Source organism: Meriones unguiculatus, chromosome 4 (assembly GCF_030254825.1).
Source record: "Meriones unguiculatus strain TT.TT164.6M chromosome 4, Bangor_MerUng_6.1, whole genome shotgun sequence".
Lineage (NCBI taxonomy): Eukaryota > Metazoa > Chordata > Mammalia > Rodentia > Muridae > Meriones > Meriones unguiculatus.
The window spans coordinates 112,537,806-112,564,559 of record NC_083352.1 but is presented as its reverse complement, the minus strand read 5'-3'; the positions used below and the strand labels follow the sequence as shown (position 1 = coordinate 112,564,559).

The window sequence follows — 26,754 nt, the reverse complement described above, 5'->3', positions numbered from 1 at the left end:
AAATTAAAAATATATATATATATTTTATATATATATATTTATTATATATATTATATATATATTATATATATATTTATTATATATATATAATAAAATAATCTTTAGAAACCCATATTACAGAAAGTATGATATATGACTGTTACTGTTCAAGCTCCTATAGGATTATTTTTCTTTTTTAGATCTTTATGAGTGTTTTGTTCACAAATACAAATGCATAATCATGTATATCCTGGAACTGAGATTGTCAATGACTGTGAACTGCATGTTGCTGCTAGGAATTGACCTGGGTCCTCAGCAGAAACGGGAAATGCTCTTAACCACTGAGACATATCTCTAGCCTCAGATGTTTTTCAATCTTATATTCGAAATGCTTTGTTGTCAGCAACAAGGAGAAAAAAGCCTTTATTTAACCCAAAAATTTGTGAGAATCTAGGTGTTGTGATACTTGCCTATAATTTGAGGACTTGGGATGTTGAGGCTAGCCTAGGACATACTGAAAGTCTCGACTTAAAACAGGGGCAAAGGTGTTGGAACTTACTGACAGTAATTAATAAATAATAACTATCATTTGCATATTTGAAAGCTTTGCATAGATTGATGGTAGAACAGATGCAGCTCGATAATTGGTTTGGATTTAAAACAAGTCTGTGCCTCCGCCTGGAGAGATGGCTTAGAGGTTAAGAGAGCACTGACTGCTCTTCCAAAGGTCCTGAGTTCAATTCCCAGCAACCACATCGTGGCTCTTAACCATCAGTGAGATCTGGTGCCGCCTTCTGGTGTGCAGGTGTACATGCAGGCACAACACTGTATATCTAATAAATAGATCTTTAAAAAAAAAAAGTCTATGCCCGAATTTTAGCTCCTCTCCTTCCTTTATAGCAGCACTAATGTTGTATGTTTGAGTTTTGTCTTTTCTTTCATGTGAGGATGAAGAGGAAGCAGGTTTATTGGAGCTTTTAAAATCTCAGATTTGTGATAATGCTGCTCTCTATGCACAAAAATATGATGAAGAATTTCAGCGGTACCTGCCTCGTTTTGTCACAGCCATCTGGAATTTACTAGTTACAACAGGTCAAGAGGTTAAATATGATTTGGTAAGATGATGGTAGTGACAGAATGTTTTCTTTCCCTATTTATTTCTCTTTTTTTAAATGTTAATATATTTTTATTACTATCATTTATTATAATTTATTCAATTTGTATGCCAACTTTGGCCCCTCCCTTGTCTCCTCCCAATCCCACCCTTCCTCCCTACTCTTGTATGCCCCTCCCCTAGTCCACTGATAGGTGAGCTTCTCCTCCCCTTCCCTCTGACCCTAGCCTATCCAGTCTCATCAGGACTTGTTGCATTGTCTTCCTCTGTGGCCTGGCAAGGCTGCACCTCCCAGGGGTAGGTGATCAAAGAGCCTGTCATTGAGTTCATGCCAAAGAAAGCCCCTGCTCCCCTTACTAGGGAATACTTGGATACTGAGTCTATGGACTACATTCCGTGTTTATTTCTTATAAGAATAAACTAGTTTTGCTTTTAATTATATTCTTATTTTTGTGTTTTGTTTCAGTTGGTAAGTAATGCAATTCAATTTCTGGCTTCAGTTTGTGAAAGACCACATTATAAGAATCTGTTTGAGGACCAGAACACGCTGACAAGTATCTGTGAAAAAGTTATTGTACCTAACATGGAATTTAGAGGTAATTATGGCAAAGTGGAAAGGGTTTTCAGGGGAGTAAAAGTTCTTTAAAGTGTAAGCTGTGGACATGGTCATAAGACTCCAGCTCAGCTCTATACTCTTTTTTTCCCCTCTTGTTTTAAAAGTGGTTAACATCAATTTAATAAGATGACTTCTTTAGAATATAAGATTTATTTTTTTAAACTATCAAATAAACCTTGTGGCCCATCATTTATTACCTGGTCTCTAAGCCAAGACAGAAAATGTAACATCTGTGAAATGATTATTACTAAGATTTTGTGTGTGGGGGGGAGGTTCTTTTTATAAAAATATTGAAAAATAAAATCTCAATTTTATGAAATTGTTTAATTTTAGTATTGTAATTATTTTTACCATCTCAGTAGGGTAAATAAGGTGTTTTAAAACTGTTGGCGTGAAGGCAAACACCTGCCTTGTCCATTTTAAAGTAGAGAGCCTGTGTTTCTTCCTCTTATTAAGAAGGTAGAGGCTTTGTTGTGTATTACCCACCCAGGACTCTTCAGGTGTCAGCTCAAGAAGAGCAGGAAGCTCAGGACAATAGAATGTGTGCATTTTCAAGCCACATCTGTAGGATATCTGCCCTATACTTATCACTGAAGTAATTTGTTAAATAATAGTGGATATAGTTAATGTTTGTTTTAATGTCTTTACTGACGACATAGAAAGTATTCCTAGAATGAATGGTGGCTTTTGAATGCAGTAGGAGGATTTTAGGAGCCTTATTCTTTATTACACTATGATTTGCCTAATAATAGCTTTCTGGCATGTGTGCTGAAGTCAGAATGAGAGAGGACTTTGTGTCAAACAAAGCAGCTCTGCTTGCTCATGTATAGAGCATGATGGCATGTTCTCTGGAGGCTGTGTTAAATTACGTACTTTCTCTGTAGCTGCTGATGAAGAAGCATTTGAAGATAATTCTGAGGAGTACATAAGAAGGGATTTGGAAGGCTCTGGTATGTGTTTGGGTTTGTAGTTAGTAGTTACCTGCCACCAATTCTAAGGCACTTTTCTTTCTAATAAATGGGGGGAGTGGCTAATAGTGTAGTTTTAGCTTTTATTAGGCGTGTTTTCCTGCTTTAATCCCACCCTGTGTCTGTCGATCTCTGTCTCACTCCCTCTTCCCAACTCTCTTCTACCTGTCTCAACACTCACATAATTTTTTGAAAGTATAAAAGGATCAAGGAAGATGCTCAGCATTGACTTCTGACCTGTACACAATTAAAATACCTGGGCATGCGTGTGTATATGCATACACATGTTTATGTTTGTACATGGCACACAAAGAAGTTCAAAGTCATCCTCAGTTACACAGCGAGTTTAAAGCCCCCCTATGCTGTGTGATATCCTCTCTGGAAAAGCCCAGTTCTTAGTGAGGGGAGACAGCTCATATGCAAAGAAAGCTCTTACATTGATTACATTGGTACATTGAGTACTTGCATTCAGTCCCTATCAAAAAAACAGAACAAAAAGTCTTATAACTTTCATCTTTTTTAATTATTCTTTGTAGGATCTGTGATATTATGACCACTTTAGCTTCATTCTCATTTTGTGTTTCTTAGAGGGAAAAAATGGGTTGTTCTTGTGTTGCTGACAATTTCTTAGAAACTGAACTGGTTGCTACTTTTTCCCAAGATACATTTTCTTTTGATTTTATAGATATTGATACTAGACGCAGGGCTGCTTGCGATCTTGTACGAGGATTATGCAAATTTTTTGAAGGTCCTGTGACAGGAATCTTCTCTGGTTATGTTAATTCTATGCTTCAGGAATATGCAAAAAATCCATCTGTCAACTGGAAACACAAAGATGCAGCCATTTACCTTGTTACATCTTTGGCATCAAAAGCTCAAACACAGAAGGTAAGTCTTGCAGATTTTGCTTCCAAAACACCTTGGCAGCCACATGACTCAAAAAGAAATAATGTATTTTGGGAATGCAGCCTGTTGCTCTCAGTATACTCTTCCACAAAGCTTCCTGTAGATGAACTAAGCACTTAACCTCTTGATTCATGCCCTTTCATCACCTTGGCAGAGACTTTTATGTAAAACTTAACTTAGCTACTTGGTTTAGGAACATTTATTGTCTTCAGATAGTTTTGTTTTATTCCTAAGAGCTTTAGTATTGAAGTGTTATATCTGGGTTGGAGAGATAATCCCAGCACTCAAGAGGCTGGAGAATTACGAACTGAAGACCATCCAGGGCTACATACTGAGTCCCTGGCTTAAAAAAAAGGAAAGAGAGATGATTTAGGATTAAGAGCACTGGCTGTTCTTCCAAAGGACCTGGGTTCAAATCCCGGCACCTAAGTACTGGTTAACAGTCACTTGTAACTCCAGTTGCATGTGACCAGACATCGTCTGGCCCCTCAGCATCTGACATACATAAAGGCAAATATTTATACTCATAAAACAAAAATAGAGGACTTTTTAAATGATTGCTCATCTCCACTTTTCAATTTTTCTAAAATTGCTTAAATTTCTGATATGTTTTCAGCATGGAATCACACAAGCCAATGAACTAGTAAACCTAACTGAATTTTTTGTGAATCACATACTTCCTGACTTAAAATCAAATAATGGTGAGTTTTCTGAAATTGTTTCTTTTCTGTAACTTATGATTTTATACCTTCAATTTTTGCAGCAGTAATATGGCAGCTGTCAAGAAACCTGTGTCACTATAATTTTAGAGAACTTGTTCATGTTATTGGCAGTAATGACATGGTTCCCTCAGCTCCTGCCTGTGTAAAATTAACTTCACAAAGAATATGTTTTTATTAGAAGAAACTAGGAGTAAGGAGACAGACTGTAGCTATGCATTCTTATCCTGGTGTATGGTTAGGAATTATACTTTTTTTTTTTCATTTCTATATGAAAAACATAAGAATAAAACAGAAGTTCCAGGCTGGGTGTGATGGTGAACACCTTTAATCCCAGCACACATTTATGAGCTGGCAAAACACTCAAATTCAAACACTGTTAAATAAAAATCTTAGCCAGTCATGATGGCACAGGCCTTTAATCCCAACACCCATGAGGTAGATGCAGGCAGATGTCTGTGTGTTCAGTCTGATCTAGAGAGCAAGTTCCAGGGCAGCCACAACTACATAATGAGACCCTATCTCAAAAAATGTAACTAAATTAATTTATTAATTAAAATAAAAAATAAAAAGTTCTCACTCAGATCTGGTGGGATATGTCTATAATTCCATCATTTTCAAAGCTGAAGCAGAAAGGAGTTCAAAGACTTCTAAAGCAACAGGATAAGTTCAAGGCCAGAGTGAGATAGATCAGATTCTATTTCCAAAAACAAGCAAAAAAAGAAAAATCAATTTTACTTTCAAAGTATGTGAAATTGATAAGGAAAGTTTCCTATGTTTATGAGTGTGCTGAGATAAATTGAGATAATTCCTTAAAATAATTCTTGTAGAAGGTGTGTATGTAGCCAGGCATGGTAGAACACACCTTTAATACCAATACTCAGAGCCAGAGGCAGGAAGGTTTCTGTGAGTTTGTGGCCAGCCTGGTCTACATATCAAGTTCCGGCTGGGCATAGTTGCACAGTGAAAGTGTATGTACACACAAAGGTCAGCGATATTCAAATGAGTGGTCATCTACAGCTGGCTTTACGATTATTGACATCTGGTCAGTATTTCTTGTCACTAACTTGTTCTCCTTTCACTAGAAGAATTGAAAGGAAATCCCAGCTGAATGATGTGAGTTCACAACACTTTTAATTGTTGGAACATTGGAGATTAGCCAAACTCTAGTCACTTGACGAGTAGTAGCTCCATTGTTGAAGCTCTGATGTCACTGATTTGTGAATAATCTTAAGTAATTGTGGTTTTTCTTTTTTCTTTTTTAACAGTGAATGAGTTTCCTGTGCTTAAAGCTGATGGTATCAAATACATTATGATTTTTAGGAATCAAGTAAGTAGTGATTTTCTCCACACCTGTCATTTGTTTTATACATGTACCTTCTTCTCCAATACTGTGTAATCAAATTTTTGTTTGTTTGTTATGTTTTTTGGACAGGGTTTCTCTGTGTAGCCATGGCTGTCCTGGACTCTCTTTGTAGACCAGGACTGGTCTGACTCACAGTGATCCACCTGCCTCTGCTTCCCTGAGTGCTGGGATTAAAGGCATGTACCTCCATGCCCAGGTTCTAATTAGTATTTGACATCTGCATCTAACCAAAAAAATTTAATAACTTGTAATTCTAGGTAATGCTTAATTTCTCTTAAATATCTTGTTCTTTTCCCTTCTTGTCCTGAGATTTGAACCCATTAACATGCTAAACAAGTGTTCTGATATGTTGATCTATGTAGCCCACCACTGTATCTTGTGTTCTTTTTTTTTTTTTTATGTGTATATTGTTCTATCTGTGTGTAGACCTGCATACCAGATCTCATTATAGATGGTTTTGAGCCATCATATGGTTGCTGGGAATTGAACTCAGGATCTTTGGAAGAACAGCCAGTGTCCTTAACCTCTGAGCCATCTCTCCAGCCCAGTATCTTGTATTATGATGGTTTTATTAAAAATTGACTGAAATTCTGTCCACAGGTTACTTTAGTTGTCTAGTCTGCTGTGTCCTACTTTGTAACAGATCACCCTCCACTTGCCTCATTTGTCAGACTAGCCACTAAGTCACAGTGTCACATGTTGGTTTTGGCCGATTGCATCCTCATGGTAGTATCTTATTTCTCTAGTCCTCTCCTGCCATGTTTATAGAACATCAGGCAAGCATACATGCAGGCACAACACTGTATACATAATAAATAAATTTTTAAGATTAAAAAGAAGTTTAAAAAAGGGAAAAACAAAAATAAAAAAAATATTTTTAGAAAGAAAGAAAAAGGAAATGACATTGTTCGTGTCTGGATTGCAACCAGATTTGGGGGCATAGAAATCAGCATCTGAATACACAGTATACAAGACCATCCCCCAACAGTCAGTCTCTACAGAAGATTGTAGGGTATGTTACTCATCACACATTAGGATGTTTTAGCTGCTCGCTTTTTATTTTATTTATTTATTTTTTTTGGCAGCAAACCTCTTACATGTCAAGAAGTCAGAACTCATAGTCTTTGACAGTTTCTCAAATGACAAGATGTTCCAGATTCATCTTGTCCATTTCTTGCCTAGACCTGCTTAGTCCCTCTCAGGGGTGGAAATTTTATTTAAAGACCACCATCTGAAGCTAGGTGTTGTTACCCATATCTGTAATTCCAGTACTCAAGAGTCTGAGAGGCAAAAGCAGGACTGGTCTTCATAAGCCTGGCCCATACCACCAAAGTTACTTAAGGATTATCCAGTTAGATTCTTGAGTGCTGAGCCTGCTAGGTGACTCCGCTGGGAAAGGCGTCTCTATCTGGGCTTGCGTTCAATTCTGAAATTCAACTAACAAAAGAGAGCTGTCTCCTTCAGGCTATGCTCTCACTTCACGTGCTCACACAGATACACACAAATAAGATTTTAAAATTAAAGCCAGATATAGTGGCACATGCCTTTGATCTCAGCATTCAGGGAAGCAGAGGCAGGTGGATTGCTGTGAGTTCGAGGCCAGCCTGGTCTACAAAGCGAGTCCAGGGCAGCCAAAGCTACCCAGAGAAAGCCTGTCTCAAATAAAACAAAATTTTATTACTATATTTAAAACAACTTTGAATTATTTTAAAGTATAGTCTTAAATTGTTGGAAGCTCTTTTTCAATATTTTGGTGTATTGACTTACTTGTAAGATTTTGCCTAAAGCATGATTTTGTGTTCAGAAAAGAATTGGGGAAAAAAAAATCAATGGGTTTAGTAGCAGGAGACATAGCTCATAAGTGTCTGTATCTCCCTCTTCTGACCACATAGTACAAACTCATATACATGAAATAATCCTTTTTTTTAAATATTTATTTATTTTTATATATATGCCAGAAGAGAGCATCAGATCCAGGTATAGATTGTTGTGAGCCGCCATGTGGGTGCTGGAGATTGAACCCAAGTCTTCTGGTAGAGCAGATAGTATGCTTAACCAGGGAGCCATCTTTCTAGCCCCAAAATAATCTTTTTAAGAATCAGTGGGAATCTAACCATTCAAGTTTCACTTTATCAGTAATATATTCTTTTACAGTAAAAAAGAGTGGGGTGGATGGTGGTGCTGTTTCTATGTTAGCACGCCCTCCTTTTCCATTGTCTTTTGCTAAAAAGTAACATTAGATTTAGGAGATGTTTTAATGTTTTTCAGGTACCAAAAGAGCACCTTTTAGTCTCTATTCCTCTCTTGATTAGTCATCTGCAGGCTGAAAGTATTGTTGTTCATACGTACGCGGCACATGCTCTTGAAAGGCTGTTTACTATGAGAGGGCCAAATAATGCTACTCTGTAAGTATTTTATTTCTGAGTCATCCCTGTACTTCTTACCTTAGGGTACACCTGACCTGAATTGTCTCTGTTGGATGCTTTCATAATATTAGTATTTAGAAAAACTTATATGTGTAATTTTTACTCATTTAGCTTCTCATTCCAAAAGGATGTAAGGCAACTTGCAAAATAGATTTATTCCCATAATGAATTTTGGAGCAAAGGAAAATAACAGTAGTAAGGTTAATGAAAACAATCATGTCATAAGGCCATGTATAATGATGAGGCTGCTAGTTTTGGTTGGCGTCTCCTAGCAGTCAAAGGAGAGAGGGAAACATGGGGACTGGATTTTCAATGTCCGTGAGATTGAGAATAAAGCAAAGGGCAGCTCAAGTGAACTTCATTAGACAGTATGTGGCAGGCTGTCCCTTCAGTGTCTCCCGACCGCTGTTGCACGTAGCTTTCTTGTTCTCAGCTCTGAGGTGTATATGGTTCAGTTGAATGAGTCATTCTTCAGGTGCCAAGAAAGTAGCTCTTTGGCCTGTTGCAGGATGAAGTGCAGAGGAGGGAACTGCATGACTTTCAAACCGTTTTTCAGTGTTATTTCTTGAAACCAAGTGCTAGGTGAGACATGAAACACAGTCTTAGGCTCAGTTCTTCACCCAAACTTGAGCACAGATGGTCTCGGTGGTCAATCCAGGATGGGTGTCCTGTGAGGCGACTTCAGGCCCGGACGTGAATGCAGAGATCGCCTGCTGCACCTCTGGCTGAAACCTTCCTGATTGTGGGTGCTGTTCTCTGGTGGTAGAGAGGAGCCAAGCAGTCTGTGGATTAAGAGGCTGCTGAGCTCACTTGCTGTGTTTATTTCCTGTTACGCTTGACCCCATTGTGTCTAAATAGGAACTTAACTTGAGCACATGTAAGCAGTTACTTCCCAGAGTTTCCCAGTTGTCAGTGTAAGAGATGGCTCATTTTATGCCAAGAAGTGTGATGTAGTATTTGCCCAGGGCACTCCACAGTGAAAAGCTCAAGAGTTGGTAGTGACTGAAAGCTGTTTTTTCATCTATAGTTTTACAGCTGCAGAAATCGCACCGTTTGTTGAGATTCTGCTAACAAACCTTTTCAAAGCTCTCACACTTCCTGGCTCTTCAGAAAATGAATATATTATGAAAGGTAGGCCATTTCCCTGGTGTGCAGACCATAACTAAGTATCTAACCTCATATTACAAGGTAAACACTGTAGGTATACCTCAGGTTCCAAACTTCAAGAACCAGGTACTGTTTATCATAAAAAACAAAAACAAAACTTTCTGGGTTTTTTTGTTGTTACTGGGTTTTTTTGTTTTGTTTTTTTTTTTTTTTAAGTAAAATAAATGTTACTTTGTTAACTAATGGTTTTTCAAAAATGGTTTGGTTTAGTTTGGTGAAGTATTCCTTGTCATAAGAACTATAGCAAAATTCAGTTTTTCTTTTCTAGAGTTATTTTCAGAGTTATTTCACATCAGCTCATACAATAGCCTCTGTTGGCTGTGCTCTGCTGAGTGTCTTAAAGCATGCGGCCAACTACTTGTGGGTCCTGCTGCATACCTCTTCCTAGGGATGCTGAAGCAGAGATCTGCCTTGTGCTGCCTTAGGAGAGTGCCCTGGTGCCAGCTTTAACTTCTGGGAACAATCAGTTTTTCTCACTCTCACATCTTGGAGGTCGCCACTGCTTTCAGAATCATGACACATGCTTTTCAAAGGAACTCCCTGATCTTCTAGCTCCCATCAGGACTTTGGGGGTGTATATATGTGTGTGTGTCTTTACATCAAGGTGTGTATTTGTGGGTTTTAACAACATGAGGGCAGCAAAGTGATCTGTGGTCTTTTAGGTGTGTTCCTGCTGTGCGTGCTATTACTACCTTCTCAGTAAACACTGTCATGTCCTCTCTGACTGCCAAGCTCAGACTATACAGATAGGAGTCTTTGTTCACGTAGAGGAGGCACCTCTTGCACATCTTGGAGAGAGGTTGCTTGGGCCTAGTTTGTGGTAATGAGCTTTTTAATAAAAGCTAACTCTGGAAATGAACCTATGGAGTGATAATAATCATAGATTTAGCTTACCAGTGTATGCTTCTCCTCTGCCACATGTTTTTAGGCACCTGTTGATGTGCAAAGTTTTTACACTATAGATTGGTTTTGTGTGTTTAGCTTTTTAATGTGTTTAAGGAGATCAGTAGCTGATGTAGTTTCCTGTGAGCTGAGATTATGCCTGTTTTTTGTTTTGTTTTGTTTTTGTTTTTGTTTTAAGACCTTGGGTAACAGTTCTGCAGTGGTTTCTAATTGAAAGACATAAGACAGTGGGTCCATTCCCTGAATGTTCTGGCTTTCTGTCCTTGCCACCCCACTGCTCTTCTTCCTCTTTGTTGGCGCCCTATCTAGTAATGTTTCTATTGTTCCTTTTTGAATTCTTTAAGCCTTGGGTCTTGTAGAAGTGTTTTAGTATTCTTCGCCTAAATGTTGCCAGCCTTTATCCTGATATAAAAGGAAGGGAGACATTTTAAATGTATGAAGGTATGTAGGGGATATTTAAGCATCTTAGATTTTTATTTGATGAATTACTGGCCTTTCCCTCCATTCACTTTTATTGCAATGATTAACTAAACTGTGCTGTTTTTATATTTTACAGCTATCATGAGAAGTTTCTCCCTCCTGCAAGAAGCCATAATCCCCTATATCCCTACTCTCATCACTCAGCTCACACAGAAGCTGTTAGCTGTTAGTAAGGTAACAGCCAGTTAAGAGAATTAGGTTGCTTTTTAAAAACATTTATGTACTTTGTGTGTATGGGCACATTCATGCCATGATGTGTGTGGAGATGAGAGGGCAACTTACAAGAGTTTTCTCCTTACATCATGCTGGTTCCAGGGATTGAACTCGGATTCTCAGGCCTGTCAGCAAGTGCTTTACCTGCTTTCCAGCCCATGGCATTGCTTTTTAACTTCCTGTGAACTGTCTGGGCCCAGGGCCCCTTGGCACCAGGCCAGATGAGAGTCTCCTGACCTCATGTTGGTACTTTGTGGCAGTATGGTGGTGCACAGTAGGTTGGAAATGAACCGTATCTGTCTTCTTAAGGGCAGGCTCACAAGCCAGTATACAGTTGTCATTCTCATAACAAATCAACATACTCGTTCTGTGCTTAAGAAGTGATCCTGCGTTTATTTTAAGTGGAGTAAGATAAGCTTTGCCCTAATGGCTTAGAAAGTGACAAACCTGTCTTTCTTCCTTATCCTTATTCCAATTAAATAAAGTTCTTTGACAAAAAAATTTATTTATTCATACACAAACTTGGATACTATGAGTGACATAAGTTTTTTTCTTTGGAGATAAGTTCTTGCTATATGGACTAGTCTGTCCTCAGACTTAGAGATTGCCAGCCTGCCTTCATGGTGCTGCAATTAAAGGCATGTCTGTTAAGAATTTCTTTAAAATGCATGATCTTAATTATGCTATGAACATTATTTTAATTCATAGTAGGCCAGGGTGTAGTGGCTCATGCCTTCAATGCCAGCACTTAAGAGGCAAGGGTAGAGCCAGAAGTGCATAGTGCTTGCTTACTTTCTCTTAAAAAGTAAGCAAGTCTTAGAGGGAGTTTGACAACAGACTGATTATTTATCTACCTGGGTTCCTGGTACAGAACTGCTTGGGGACTTGGGGAATGGAGGGAAAACAAAGCACGCACTCACACACACACACACACGCAAATGCGCGCACGCAGCATGTGCAGCCTTATGTGCAGCCTTATGCTGGCTTTTTGAGAACAGTAGGGTTTTGTTACTGAAAACAAAACTGGAAAGCTGCTGTTGTAGAGGGTCAGCAGCCTGTACCCATAGGTATTATATAGCTGGGCAGAGCCAGAACATCCTTCTCTCACTGCCTCCCATGGGGCTTTCCCAGGACACATGGGTTTAAGATGATTCTTACACATCTGGGGCTGAGTCTTGTGTAAGCCAAATGAAAGTATAAAGAATTCAGCTAAGTGATAGAGCATTTCCCTAGAGTGTGTGAAGTCCTGGGTACTACCCCTCCCAAATAAATACATGAAATAAACAAGCGCAGGGTCAGTTCCGAGTTTTGTTTTCTTTCTTAATGCTGATTTACTTATTTTTTGTATGTATGAGTATTTTCTTATATGTGTGTCTGTGCGCCATGTGCGTACCTCATGCCCTCCAAGGTCAGAAGAGGGTGTCAGATCCTCAGAACTGAAGTTTACAGATGGTGTGAGCCACCACTTGAATACTGGGAACCAAACCAGGTCCTCTGCTAGAGCAGCCCGTGTTTAACCGCTGAGCCATGGCTCCAGCCCTTCCACTATTTAATTTAATTTAATTTTGTTGACTGCATCTCACAGTATGGTGGCGCATACCTTTAGTCCCAGTGCTTAAGAGGCAGAGGAAGGCAGATCTCTGAGTTCAAGGCCAGCCTGGTCTACATAGCTACTTCCGGGATAGTCAAGGCTACACAAAAAAAACCCTGTCTTCACCACCACCATTCCCCACCCCACCCAAAAAAGGGGGGCCAAAAGACAGGGTGACACAGTGCAGCCCTGGTTGGCCTGGAGATTAGAGAAATCTGCCTGCATTAGGATTAAAGGTGTGTTCCACCATGCCCAGCTTTTGTGCTGATACTTTAAAAGGTATTGAGATCTCCTTTACCCATTTTTAGGAGAGTCAGATGTCTCATGTTCTAGGTGATCTATTGTATAGTCACATGGATTATTGAGATGGTGTTTTGTTGTTTTTATTTCAGAATCCCAGCAAACCTCATTTCAATCATTACATGTTTGAAGCAATATGCTTGTCTATAAGAATAACCTGCAAAGCTAATCCTGCTGCTGTTGTGAATTTTGAGGAGGCTCTATTCTTAGTGTTTACTGAAATATTACAAAATGATGTGCAAGGTAAACGAGAAGTCATTTTCTTCCTGCGTGGTGATACTGTTAGGGTGGTTATAAAATGCTGCCTTTCAGGACAGAGCCCTACGTGCTGCCACTAACAATGCTCTTCTACTTTCATCAACAGAATTTATCCCATATGTCTTCCAAGTGATGTCTTTGCTTCTGGAAACACATAAAAATGATATCCCATCTTCATATATGGCCTTGTTTCCCCACCTCCTTCAGCCAGTGCTCTGGGAACGAACAGGCAACATCCCTGCTCTAGTGAGGCTGCTCCAGGCATTCTTAGAACGAGGCTCAAGTACAATAGCAAGTGCTGCAGCTGACAAAATTGTAAGTCAGTGTTACCTTTAAATAACTTTAGTTTTTCAAGATCTTTGGAAAAACAAGGGGTAGCAGGACTTAAGATATTTTTTTCCTTAAAACAAATTCTATGAAATGAGATGTGATTGATAGGAATGGTAATTTGTGCTTTATTTAAATTTGCTAGTATTTGGTTATTCTATCTGTAAGGGCCATTAGGTTAATTTCAAAGATTTAACTTCAATGGCTTATTGTGATAAGAGGGCGTGTCATCCCCACTCCTTTTACAGCTGAAAAAGACTAGGCATGGTTGCACACAGATGTAATCCCAGTTTTGGGGGATGGAGGCAGGGGAAATGTTTGGCCCTGTTGCCAATACTGCATGATTCTTTGTTCACTGCCTTAGCTAGTTACATTGTTCAGTAGTGGCCACCTTCCAAGAGAGCAGCCTGATGAGCCTGTGCAACGGTCAGTCCTTGCCTTCTCTCTGAGTACTCATTATTTGATCTTGTTTATTGCAGCCTGGGTTACTGGGTGTCTTCCAGAAGCTGATTGCATCCAAGGCAAATGATCACCAAGGTTTCTACCTTCTCAACAGTATAATTGAGCACATGCCTCCGTGAGTCACATTAACCCTCTGTGCACTGAAGCAAAGATCATGTTACATGCTCATAAAAGGAATGGGTTGATATGTTTGCTTCTCTTCAATTCTTTAGGGAGTCAGTTGACCAGTACAGAAAGCAGATTTTCATTCTACTATTCCAGAGACTGCAAAACTCCAAGACCACCAAGTTTATCAAGAGTAAGCGCATCATTTGGAAATGGTTGCGACTTTAGTATTTCAAGACTCTGGCTGTGGGCAAAACTTTATCAGTAATAAAATACCTGAAAAATTTTCTGCACCCCAAACATTAACTAAGCTTGAAATGTATTATATTCCAAAGACTGGTTTGTCTTAAGTTTAGAGAAAGAAACACTTATTAGCAGAAACAGTAATGTGGAGTTGTTTAAGTCAGGGATTTTGTGTAAAATTTGTGATATAAGCACAGAGGCCACTTTCTGTGGGGTGCCTTGGGAGGCAGGTGATAAACCAGTTCAGTGTCTGCTTTTCATGTTGAAACATAGATTTCCCTGTAGACTTTAAGACAATTGTCGTTTCAGTGAAGTCTGCTATTAATACTCTTGTATTCTTTCTACAGGTTTCTTAGTGTTTATTAACTTATATTGCATTAAGTATGGGGCACTAGCATTACAAGAAATATTTGATGGCATACAACCAAAGTAAGTTATTTGATCTCTTTAGTATATAAATCAGTATGTGTGTTAGTGGTAGCTTTGTAGTTCTGGTTTGGGGGCTTTTTTTGTTTTTTTTTGTTTTTTTGTGTTTTTTTGGTGGTTTTGGAGTGTTACTGGACATAGAAAAGCTGATGTCCATGTTTCCAAAGTCTCTGTCTTCTGACATTCTCCAGTCAGCTCAGTGTGCAAAAGGCACTCTGAGAAAGAATGCCCCTGTGAAGCTGCCTAGCAGCAATGACAGCCTTGCAGAATGAAACTTGGTTCTGACTGTGGACTATTTGTACAAAGAATGTTTAATAGTGTGGCCCTTAGGGCAGTGGAAGGCTAACGGAGTAAGGATAAAGGATAGCTTCTAGGGAAAAAAATTTTGTGTGAAAGTATCTCACAACTTTACAGATTGACTTTAAAATACGAATTATCTTGGAAGGTAGTACAAGAAAATACGACAGTAGTATGGGATTATGGGAATATCTGAAGCATATGCGCTGCCATATTTGGAGCCCTCTTCACAGTGAGCAAAGTGCCCTTCAGTGCAGAGCAATGAAGACCCACCCACCTTTGATCTACTTGATGCACTTCCTGAAGAGTATGGGTTTTGCATCATGTGGAATATGAGAGGCTTTATTTATCCAGGGTGTTGTCGATGAAAGGGCTTATCAAATGCACTGTTAGCGTCTATGTACTTAAGAGCTGTGTTTAGGTACTTATGTGCGGTGAAAGATGGAAGCTCGTAAGCCACATCCGGCATACTGGTCCTTGCCAGTGGTAGGTGCTATGGCTTTTGTATCTGAGCTATGTTCTTAGCTTTTGAAAAATTTTTTGAGCAACTTTTTTAAAAAGTTTTTTTGAAAATTTTTGAGTAACATTTTAAGCAAACAAATTTCCCACTTGCCCTGCCTCAGAAGCAGCAAAGACTCTACTTAAGAGAACGCTTCTAAAAACACAGAAGTGTTTAATTAGAAGATAACGTGGCAGTCGGTCTCAAGTTTCCTGGAGGGCTTTCTTGCTATTTAGTACTTTATTCCATTCTTACAGAATCAGATAATAAATAACATCTAAGTATAGTGCTTGTCTAATATTGAGTACTTTTCCTTTTTTTTTTTTTCTTTTTTTTGCCTTTATTAATAGAATGTTTGGGATGGTTTTGGAAAAAATCATTATTCCAGAGATTCAGAAGGTATCTGGAAATGTGGAGAAAAAAATCTGTGCAGTTGGCATAACCAAATTACTCACAGAGTGTCCGCCAATGATGGACACTGAATACACTAAGCTGTGGTGAGTACTTTCTTTTGAGAGTGCTGGGAAAGGGTTTATTTCTCTGTGACTGTAGACTTGACAAGCTTACCCTTGGAGGGTGGTTCCATGCAAGACAGTTGTGTTCTGATTTTTGCTTCTCCACCTGAAAGTGATTGTTTCCAGACCAAATTTGTAGGCCCTTCTGGGTTCATTGGTAGGTTTCCATCTGGATCTCCCACTGTTGTCCAAACTGGCCTCAAAGCATTCCTCCTGCCTCAATACCTGAGTGCTAGTAGTAGATGGTTTTGATTCTTGTTTTTCGTTTGTTTTGTTTTGTTTTTTAAGGTACAGTTTGGCTGTGTAGCCCTGGCTGTCCTGGAACTCACTATGTAGACCAGGCTGGATTCACAGAGATCTGTCTGCCTCAGCCTTCTGAGTGCTGGCATTAAAGGACATGTGACACCACTGCCCAGCCTCAGTTCTTAATTTGAAAGGGACAGGATGTCCATAGACCCTTTGAGAGTCTGTTCTTGAGGGGTTCTGAGTCTGGTAGAGACTTTTGATCTACCTCTTCCTTTTAAGTAATCCCTCTGTCGTTACAAGTGTGCCCCACTATCTATAATTTATATCTCTTAGGGCTTTTTTTGGTTTTGTCTTTTGTGTATGAGCATATGTGTGGGTGCATGTGCTCATCATTGAGAGTTGACCTCTTGAGTGTCTTCCTCAGTCACACATTCACACTTCACTTTATTTAACTATTTATTGAGGCTTGGTGTCTGGTTGAATCTGGACTGATTCCACTGAGGCTGCCACCCCCTACCTTATTTTCGATTCAACGAAAGTGACTCCAGGTCTCACCCTTGTGTGGCAAGCTCTTTTATTCATTAAGGCAGAAATCTAGCCATTGTGTTGAGCCAAACTGTCCCTATGTAGCATAGGTTGTTCTGCCTTCCTGCCTCAACTTCCTGAGTTCTGAGATTTCAGGCATAAGCCACCCTACCTGGCTCTTAAGAGTAATTTGCTGTGCTTTTATCTCCTTCTTCCAATCCAGGACTCCCTTGTTACAATCTTTGATTGGCCTTTTTGAGTTACCTGAAGATGACACCATTCCAGATGAAGAACATTTTATTGACATAGAAGACACGCCAGGATACCAGACTGCCTTCTCACAGCTGGCATTTGCTGGTAAAAAAGAACATGACCCTGTAGGTCAGTTGGTGAACAACCCCAAAATCCATCTGGCACAGTCACTTCACAAACTGTCTACTGCCTGTCCAGGAAGGGTAAGTTTCTGCTGTCACTGAGCACTCTGGCTCTTGGGGGCTTGACATGGGTAGTCAGGAAAGCAGCAGCTGTTACATCTGCTTTCATTGGTCAGCATAATCACTTGTCCAACTGAGTTTTGGAAAGGCCTTTCTCTTTCTTTTCTTTCTTTTTTCTTTTTTCAGTACACAACTTTAGTCTCAGTCCTCGGGAGGCAGAGGCAGGTGGATCTCTCTGAGTTCAAGGCCAGCCTAGTCTATAAGTTGAGTGCAGGACAGCCAGGGCTACACAGAAAAACCCTGTCTGGAAAAACAAAGAAAAGAATGAACATTTAAAAGCTGTAGTATGGGGCTGGAGAGATGGCTCAGTGGTTAAGAGTGCTGTCTGTTCTTCCACTGGACCCGGGTTCAACTCCCAGCACCCATATGGCAGCTCATAACTGTCCATAAGCAGTCCAGGTGGTCTGACACCCTAACACCAATGCACATAAAATTAAATAAATTAAAAAAAAATAAAAATAAAAGCTGCAGTATGAGCTGGGTTGTAGTGCCACTTTAATCTCTGCACTCAGGAAGCAGAGTCAGGGTGCTCTCTCTGAGTTCGAGGCCAGCCTCATCTGCAGAGTGAGTTCCAGGACAGGCAAAGGTACACAAAGAAACCTAGTCTCAAAAAAACTGAAAGAAAAAGTTGTAGCATGCCTAAAAATTAAGTAATGGATTATGGATGCAGTCCAACACTGGTCTTATTATTAACTGCATTTAACTAGTATCTTAGTTTTTGCACTATCTGATAGTTTTTATTTCTCACACAGAAACAGCATGACAAACCTTGGTATATCCAGCTAAGATAATTATCAACATTTAAGTACATAATTAGGCTTTGATGAACAATAAAAATGTTTCTTTTGCCAAACATGGGTGGTAGGTGAACCCTTGTAACCAACCACAGCCTCCGTAACAGTAATTCTTTCTGGATCTTCCGTGTGTGGGGGTGGGTGGGTGGGTGGGTAGGTGGATGGATGGATGGACGTGGGTTACACGTGTGTGTATGTGTGGAGGCCAGAGGGAAACCTTGGATTTTTCAGGGCCTTCTACTTTATTTTTTGAGATGTGTGGAGGTCACAGGCTACGACTGAGTAGATGCTGGCGAATCAAACTTACATAGTCAGGCTTGGTGACAAGTGCCTCTCCCCACAGCATTAAGTACTTTAGCTCACCTACCCTCAACCTATGCCTTTTGAAGGTTTGGAGTCAGTTGTGTTATTTTGACCTCCCCTGGGTAGTGACTAGTGACTAGCTGCCCTTCCCTTCAAGGGCAGTATCCGTTTAGCCTCCATTTTTGTGTGTAAATGACCCTCCTGCTCCATCTGGTTTCTTTCTCCTTAGGTTCCCTCGATGGTGAGCACCAGCCTCAATGCAGAAGCCCTGCAGTACCTCCAAGGCTACCTGCAGGCGGCCAGTGTGACCCTGTTGTGAACTGCTTCTTCCTGACCCCATGGGCCCAGGATGCTTTCTTAGGAACCATGTGGACTCCTTAGCAGAGCTCTGCTGAAACATCACAGGTTTTCAACCGCTTGGGTTTGTCACAAACTCTATCTTACAGAGGATAGTAAATACTGCTGTAAGCCAATGAGGTGGTTTCTGTTGATCACCGACATAACTGGCAACTTGTCTGGCTTGTCCTTCATGGGGCAAGTCTTTACAGTGCCATGTGCGGCAATGGTCTCTATTGAGCATTTGCACGGTTTTGGATTATTTCAAATTTTTGGCAGACCTTGACTGTGGAGACTTATTTGTTTCTAAGCCATTTTGTTTTAAAGCACATTTTTCCCTCATCCTTTGTATTTTTTGTCTGTTTCTTTTAAGCTTTTATTGGAAATGTGAAAAAGTAAAGAATTACTTGTTGACTTGCCAAGCAATGCACATTTTGTAGTTTAAAGTCTGTAATCAGCAATAAAGCCCAAAATGTGTATCTAAGAGTGTCTTCAGGACAGGATTTTGGTGCTGAGAATTTGATAAAAATGAAGAATTTTCTTTAAATGCCTTCACTTTCCCAAAATATTTTCCCATAAACTATTTTTTAAAAATCATTTAAATTCAGAATGATGGGTTTTATCATTTTTTTTTTAAGGTGTAGGCAAAGCATCATTCATACAAATTTGGGGGCGTGTCTACAAGAGCTTGTTAGTGATTCCCATTAGGGGAGAAAAGCTGCCAGGCATGGGCTGGGTGAGCTGGGCAAGGCCTGCAGGCCAGGGTAGGACTATAGTGTCCACACTGCAGTTTCTGCTAAAGGGAACTGTCCGTTCATTGTTCGTAACCTGGAATTTCTTTCTTTACGGAAATTGTGGAGAGCTTGCGAAATGTGTTTATTTTGCACTCCCTTCTTTCCTGTGCCCCCGCCCAACCTGATGCTTTTTCCTGTGTGTATTCTTCACATTGCTTGGTAGGTTTCGAAAACATTTTTCTGCCATTTTACCTTTGTGTGCCTCTTTGTGAATTAATGTACACCACATGTGTGCAGTGCCTGGGGAGGCCAGAAGAGGCTCTCAGGTCTCTGGGAGCATCGTGGCTTGGGACCCAAACCCAGGTCCTGAAAGGGCAACACATGCTCTTAACCACTGACCCTCCTCTCCAGCATCCATCTTGCATTTTTAGATTTCATTGCTGCTGCCCTTTAAACAGCCATGGAAATGTTAAATTTTAGTATTTTGGCCTTAGAATTCTGTTGGCTTTTGAGATGTGGTCCCTATTGTAGCCCTAGCTGTCCTGGAACTCACCTGCCTTTGCCTCATGAGTATATTACTAATTGTAAAAAGACAGGAAGGTGGGAAGATGACAGTGTATGGGTGGAGCTCAGAGTCTTGGCTCTTGCAGGATGTTCTGGAGCAGATTCCACAGGTGCAGAAGAGATGTTACAGAGTCAGGTTCCTTTCAGACTTAACTGTTAAAATTCAGTGTTCTCCAGATTCTTCAGTTCTTTCTGTAGCTAGTAATTTTCATTTTATGGGTGTGTGTCTGTTGTGCCTGGAGCTCCTGTAGAGTTCAGAAGAGAGCTTCGGGACTGTCCGCTAAATAAATAGAAGGCAGTAATATATTTTGCTGCCTTCTATTTATAGCTCATGTGTGTAGGCACAGTACACCACAGCATGTGTGGGTTCTCTTCTACCATTCAAGTCCTCAAGCTGAACGCATGCTGGTTTGGTATGCTTGGTTGCAAGTGCCTTTACTCATAGCCATTCTCAACCTGTGGGTCACAGTTCCTTTGTGGGTCACATATCAGATATTTATGAGTCACAATGGCAGCAAAATTAGTTATGAAGTCTCAACAGAACAGTTTTATGGTTGGGGGTCAGCACAACCTGAGGAACTGTATTAAGGTCAGAGTATTAGGAAGGTTAAGAACAACTACATTAGACAATCTTGATACCCTGTTTAATCTTTTGTTGTTGACAGGATTCTGGTATAGATGCCTAATCTGGTTTTTAGACTATTTACCTACCCTGCGCAAGGCCCTGGCTTCCATTCCTAGCATGAGAGGGCATGGGGAACAGACAAATAGAGGTGGTTTGAGTTACAGGTATGCAGTGGCTGTCACCTGTAGCAGGTGAGTTGGCCTCTCATTGCCTGTGTGGGGGTGAGATCATCAGTATGGCTACAGGTGTAAGACGAACTAGAATGCACAGACCTTTGAAGCAGAGCACCTGTGGGAAGCAGCACTGAGTGTGATAGTGAGCCTCTGCTCACAGCCCTGCCTTCACCTGCCCACACACTGCACTTAATAAGCACCACCACCCCCTCTTCTTGATACCATAGCCCTGACACAGAAAAAGCCTGATTCTATGCTCCTGTCTTTTTCTGAAAATAGACTTTTTAAAAGTAAGCCTGGATTTCACCATTTCCATTAGACTGGCTGACCCTGTCTCCACCTGCAGTCTGGAGACCAGAACTCAGGTTTACTCAGAGACATCTCCCTGGTCCTGATAGTGTAAGTTTCACACTTACTATGTTTTTCCCTAGACCAACAAGTCTTTATATGGTTTCCTACTTTTTACCTTTACACATTTAATGCTTGTCAGGGATATCAGGGATATGATGCTATCAGGAAGTCAGGGCAGTGCTCAAAGTACACAGCAGCAGCTGCCAGCTGTATTTCTGCCCCTAAAACATCATATCCCATGAATGCCACACTGGGGCATCATGGGCCTTTTTCCATAAGCATCCTTACACTGGGGCTGTTTCCAGAAGGTACAGTTATTTCAGTTTCCTTAAGCCTGCACTCATGGGGCAGTCTTTTGTCGATTTTCTTTTTTTGGCTTGGCTTGGTCAGTTCTTGTTTTTCTTTTTTTTCTCTAATGCTAAGAATCAGACCTAGAAACTCTTATCAGGCTAACTTTCCCAGCCCTTGTTTTCCAAAAGGATACTAGAAAGGAACTGGGCATCTATTCAAACCATTCCACGTGTGCTGTGAAGTTTTATCAGCAAGTTTTCCCCCTATTTCTTCTTTTGTGCAGATATTTCTACCTATCCTGCCCTTGCATCTCCCTCACTATTTCATTTTCTCCTTCCTTTTTATTTAAATGGGGGAGGAAGCACTACATAGTGTCTGTGGAGGTCACAGAACAATTTGTGAGGGTCTAGTCTCCTCTTCTACCATGTGAGTCTCAAATCTTTTAGGTACCTATATGCACTGTGCCATCTTGTGGGTGGGCTAACTCCTGCTATGAAACACAAGATTTAGCCACAAGAGTGCACCTGTTCCCATAACTTGCCAGGCATGTCACTGTACACCATCATTCTAGGACCCTAGATGGGGCAGGAGAGTCATCAGGGGTCCAAGGTAAGCCAGAGATGGGTAGTCTTAAGACTTGTTTTTAGTGCCTGTCTATTTGTGCCAGGAATGTACAGTGCCCTCAGAAACCTGAAGAGGGTGTCAGATCCTCTGGGATTGGAGTTATAGTTGAGAGCTCTACATGGTGGGAGTTGAATCCAGGTCCCCAGTCTCTCCAGCTCATGCTCACACTATTTGGATGCTCAATCTGCTTAATTTAGTTTTGCCTTCGTTATTACCATCTTCTCCTGGGGTCTCATTGTCTTGGTTTTCACATCCAATCCCTCAGGAATGCTCTTTATTCAGCTAACTTGTGGCCCCTTAAGTTTGTTGCTGTGGCTCCCACTTGAGTCTCCTTCCAGTGTCCTGGGGTGCCGATCCATTTCCCTGCTTGAGGCATGTTTTGCTGGTTGTGTCCCTTTTTGTGCCCTGTTAAGTGCATGCTTAACCCAAAACCAATAATGCACTAAGCTTTTAAGAAACTGACTAGGTGCTGGGCTATGATGGTACATGCCTTTAATCCTAACAGGCCAGCCTGGTCTACAGAGCATGTTCAGAACAGCCAGAGCTGCACAGACAAACAAAAATACACAACAAAAAAATACAAACCTGACCTGGTTACACAGCTGGAGACAGATAGCCTCCAGAGCTGTTGTCACTCTGGCTGAACAGAACGTAGGAGGCAGTTAGTAAGAGCACTTTGCTGTTAACTGTTTGCTGGTGAAAGGATGCTGGTCCTCTGTCCTCCTCTTTCTACTTCATAAAGCCTCCTTTCATGGGAGAATAGCCCAGGGAATGTAACTAGAGATTATATGGTGAATTGATACTGGCTGCTCCAGATGTGGAAATTGACTCCATTTGGCTGGGCAATGCTGGCTCACACCTTTAGTCCCCAGCATTCGGGCAGAGCAAGTTCAAGGCCTACCTGTTTTACACAGAGAACTGTCTTCAAAACCAAAACAAACAAAAACCCTTCTGTATTGCTTTTATTGCTGTAAGAGTAAGACTACCAAAGCAGTGCCTGTGTGTGGCCAGCATGCCTACACTCAGAAGTAATAGTGCCTTAAAAATTATAATCTGCTGTGATCTCGAGCTCTGTAAAAGTGTATGTTTTATTTTGTATGACATTAAAATACTTCTGAACGCATAGGAAGATCATACAAGAATGAATTATTAAAAGCGGTCATCCTGGGTTATGAGACCCAATCTCTCCAAGAGAAGAATTATGAGACCCAATCTCTCCAAGAGAAGGAACCGCAGGAAGGGGTGTGGTGGAGCACTCCCTACTGCAAGTGACATTATTGTTGTACTCCTCAGGCCCTGTTACTGAAGAGGAAGGGGCTCAATACCCCTGTACCCAGATCTGTAGGCAGCTAATGGTTGCTCTGGAGAGGACTAGATTTTGTTCAGTGGTGTAGCGCTGTGCCTGTGTCCCTGTCAGCCCTGTTGGTTTGAATCAGAATTGCCTTCACATACTTATTTGAGTACTTGGTCCTTGGTTAGGGGAAATATCTGAGCATTATTAGTTAATAGTCCACATGTGCACAGGAGCCTCAGTGGAAGCCACTGGGCTCATAGCAGTTTTTCATTTTGAAAACGGATACATCTTGCATTCTTTGCCATTACATTCTGCATACATCACAGCCAAGCATACATGCTACCTTTAAAAGTGAACCCCTATTTTAATCTTAAGCCAGTCAGCCTGACTTCTCGAGTTTGCCTTCCCTACTCCCTCACACATCACCATTCTTCAGTTAGTGCCCCATTGGAAAAACTTTCTTAGTAGCTGTTTATTGATCAATAGTTTAATATATAAAGAGGTTTAGATCTTCAGATTTTTGCCCAGACAGAATCACAAGCATTACAAATATTCTCTTCTTTAAAAAAAAAAAGGTGGAGGGTGAACCAGGAGACTGGTCTAGAAGTAGTGGTGTTTGAAAATAATTTAACCAAAAAAAAAAAAAAAAATTTAGTATTACCATTTATTGGTGACAAAGACTAAGTTTACTTACATTCCATGGGTACAAAGGTTCCAGCTAAACCAAGAGGGGAAGCACGGCTGAGCTCAAAGCCAAAAGGCTGTCCACCACAGCCAGCTGACCTTTGTATCTGTGCACACCAGCACAGCACTAGGAAACCTGACGACCTTCTGTTATGGAAGTTGGAATTGACTGTATTGGGCACTCCAGGGACACCAGCCTGTAGTGTTCTATGCCCACAGGTAATGTCCTGTAGTGTGGTTAAAAAAAAAAAAAAAAGCTACCTCCTCAGCAGATATACCCATTGACAATTTCTGTAATAATCGGTGAAAGTCAGGGCTCATTTTTAAGTCTGCTGCTTAAAAATAAAGTTGAAAAGGATCAAATCTTTTGATCACCTAAAGTTTAAAATTCCTAAGCTGTCCAATTTATACAAGAAAGGGGTAGGGGTTGTCAAGGATTCTGATAAGTCCAGAACTGTCCAGTCAAGCCAGAGGCACACAATGCATCACCAAATAGGGCTGTGATCTTTGCCAGTTATATATATAACTGATAGCATCGGTCTGGGACTAGTGTCTAAACTGTGCTAGATAAGTAGATGCAACTGAGAAACTGAAATGAAAATTATATGGTGTCATATCAACCAAAGGAAATAATGAAACTAACAGGCATCACTGTTGAAGAGAAAGCAGTGGTTACTGCGGGTGCTACGTACGGCAGGGCTGAGCTCGCCAAGACAGTTAACATATGGTAGGAAGCACTGGCTTTTCTTGGGTGCTTTTAGCTCCGGGCCAATTTAAGGCCTCTCTGGTGTGGCTGCCCAGGGTTTTCCAATATATGTGAATGAGCCAGCGTAAGAGCTGGCCATTCTGTTTCTCTGTCACAATGCAAAAACAAAAATGGTGGTGCTGGGGCTGGTCTCTTGATGAATGACAGAGCACAGCATTGTCACTAGCAGCCCAGCACAACCAAGGCAGTCTCGTCTTCTTTGTTGTCTTCTCTGCTCCTGCTGCCACATTTTTATCCATGTCTTGGCCCACTGGAGTTATCAGAAATTCCAAATTTTCAATGCAGTTCTCAGTATTTTCAGTATATATGTTGGGTTTTTATAATGGTTTGTGGCCAGAAAAGGTTCAGCACCTCCCACACCTTCAAGGAAGAAGAAAGACAATGGCAGGAATATTGAAATGAGAGCTAAAATAAAGCTAACATGCAAAATGCAAACCTTTGCAAACAAGGCCTCCAATTATGGGAACTCATAACAAGTCATCCTAGAAAATACTGGTAACTGGAAAATTACAGGAGGGAAGTGTGCATGTATTCTGTGTCTGAGGAAAAAAACAGTGGGCTGGGGGGACAGAGCTCACTCTTAGACCACTTGTCTGACATGCCCAAGGGCCCTGGCTGCAGTCCCCAGCAACGTCAAGAGCACTGCAGTTCTTCCCCAACCTGCAGCTCACAGCCATCTGTAACTTCAACACCCTTTTCTGGCTCTACAGACGTGGCACGTGCATGCATGGACACGTGTATTTCTGGCTCTGCAGGCAAGATACAACACATAGGCATACATGCAGGCAAAATGCCCACGTGCCAAAAAAAAAAATTAAGTAACTGTTAAGGCATAGTAGTGAGATGTGAACCTAGAAGAAGGGACAGAGGAAGTGGGGATTGGGTGAGGGAAAGATAGACCACTACAATCATGTGACTGGGGGCTGGAGCGATGGCTCAGCGGCTTAGAGCACTGATTTCTAGAGGGACCAGGGTTCAATTCCCAGCGCCCATATGGTGCTCACAACTGCAACTCCATGATCTGACACTGTCACACTGACATATCCATGTCAGGCAATGCACATAAAGAAAAGTCATGTGAATATATTTTACTTACTCTCCAGTTTAGAACAAGTAGGACTGTACATAGAGAACTCGGTGCCCTTCAAGGGGAAAAGGCATCTTGCAGCTCAGGTAAATACTTTCCCCAGAGTCAAGCAACAGTGGAAGAAGAGGTGGCACCTTCTGCACATTCTCACTAACACTGCCTACCATGGATGCCCCTTAACCCACACTGACGTTGCCTTCTGAAAATGTTCACTCACGTTGACACTGGTCCATTTCCTGTTCTTGGCATCTCTGTGCTCTGTTGGTCCAACTCAGACAGCAGCTTTAAAATGTTCAATGCAGCCTAGAAAGGAAGAAGTAATAGTCAAACCGCAGGAAACAGACTAGACGATGTGGAAAGGGTCAGCAAGCAAATGGGTAGCAACTATAAACCTTTGGTTCCTCCCAGTAAGATGTTTGAATCCTGCACCCATGTTTCTCTCTAAATCAGAGGCATCAGCTTGCTGGGTGCATTATGTTCATTGAGCAAACACCAAAGCTATGGGTGCCAATTCCTTCTTTGAGCAGAACCCCCAAAAGGAGGCCCCTACAGCTACCAAATAGGGGCAGACTTTGAAGAGTTAAGACATGTTCACAAGGTTAAAAGAGAACCATGCCCCTCTTCCTGAGGCCACTAACAAACTAGGTAAGGGAATACATCAGCACCCCTAGGGCCCACATACCATATCATGACATGACTCCACATCCTTGCCAATGCCATGGCTGACAAGAGGCGGCTGGGAGGAGCAGTTGATGAGAGACACACACTCATTCTTGTTGTTCTTCGGGAAGTCTTTGTATTCAACCTAAGGGGAAATAGCACACGCTGTCTGCCATTGTGTGCCACACACAGCCCGGTTCTCACAGTTACTCACAGTAACTTAGGTTTTAAATGCTGTTTCCTAAGGGAAAGTATCTTCTCTCCCTAGAGACCTACCTGTCCTCTTACTCTGCCACATACACACTCCTGGGGCTGGGGTCTAT

At 41.0% G+C, this 26,754-nt stretch overlaps 2 protein-coding genes across 6 annotated transcripts in view; one reads left to right on the top strand and one right to left on the bottom strand.

Moving 5' to 3' along the window:
- The window catches only part of Cse1l (chromosome segregation 1 like), a 41,519-nt gene extending 18,456 nt beyond the window's left edge, over positions 1-23,063 (top strand). For all 4 annotated transcript variants that reach the window (XM_021637907.2, XM_060382808.1, XM_060382806.1 and 1 more), the window contains exons 9-25: positions 927-1,094; positions 1,560-1,689; positions 2,594-2,659; positions 3,363-3,565; positions 4,200-4,284; positions 5,571-5,632; positions 7,937-8,073; positions 9,122-9,225; positions 10,721-10,818; positions 12,841-12,991; positions 13,113-13,321; positions 13,813-13,910; positions 14,008-14,093; positions 14,491-14,572; positions 15,716-15,862; positions 16,875-17,106; positions 18,472-23,063. In XM_021637907.2, coding sequence (XP_021493582.1) covers positions 927-1,094; positions 1,560-1,689; positions 2,594-2,659; positions 3,363-3,565; positions 4,200-4,284; positions 5,571-5,632; positions 7,937-8,073; positions 9,122-9,225; positions 10,721-10,818; positions 12,841-12,991; positions 13,113-13,321; positions 13,813-13,910; positions 14,008-14,093; positions 14,491-14,572; positions 15,716-15,862; positions 16,875-17,106; positions 18,472-18,561 — 2,148 coding nt within the window. In that variant the 3' untranslated portion in view covers positions 18,562-23,063. The remainder of the gene's footprint in view (positions 1-926; positions 1,095-1,559; positions 1,690-2,593; positions 2,660-3,362; positions 3,566-4,199; positions 4,285-5,570; positions 5,633-7,936; positions 8,074-9,121; positions 9,226-10,720; positions 10,819-12,840; positions 12,992-13,112; positions 13,322-13,812; positions 13,911-14,007; positions 14,094-14,490; positions 14,573-15,715; positions 15,863-16,874; positions 17,107-18,471) is intronic.
- Positions 23,064-23,705: 642 nt separating this feature from the next.
- Positions 23,706-26,754, bottom strand: part of Stau1 (staufen double-stranded RNA binding protein 1) — a 43,690-nt gene continuing 40,641 nt past the window's right edge. For both annotated transcript variants that reach the window (XM_021637879.2, XM_021637885.2), the window contains exons 10-12: positions 26,454-26,576; positions 25,989-26,074; positions 23,706-25,044 (exon numbers count right to left, since the gene is read on the bottom strand). In XM_021637879.2, coding sequence (XP_021493554.1) covers positions 25,029-25,044; positions 25,989-26,074; positions 26,454-26,576 — 225 coding nt within the window. In that variant the 3' untranslated portion in view covers positions 23,706-25,028. The remainder of the gene's footprint in view (positions 25,045-25,988; positions 26,075-26,453; positions 26,577-26,754) is intronic.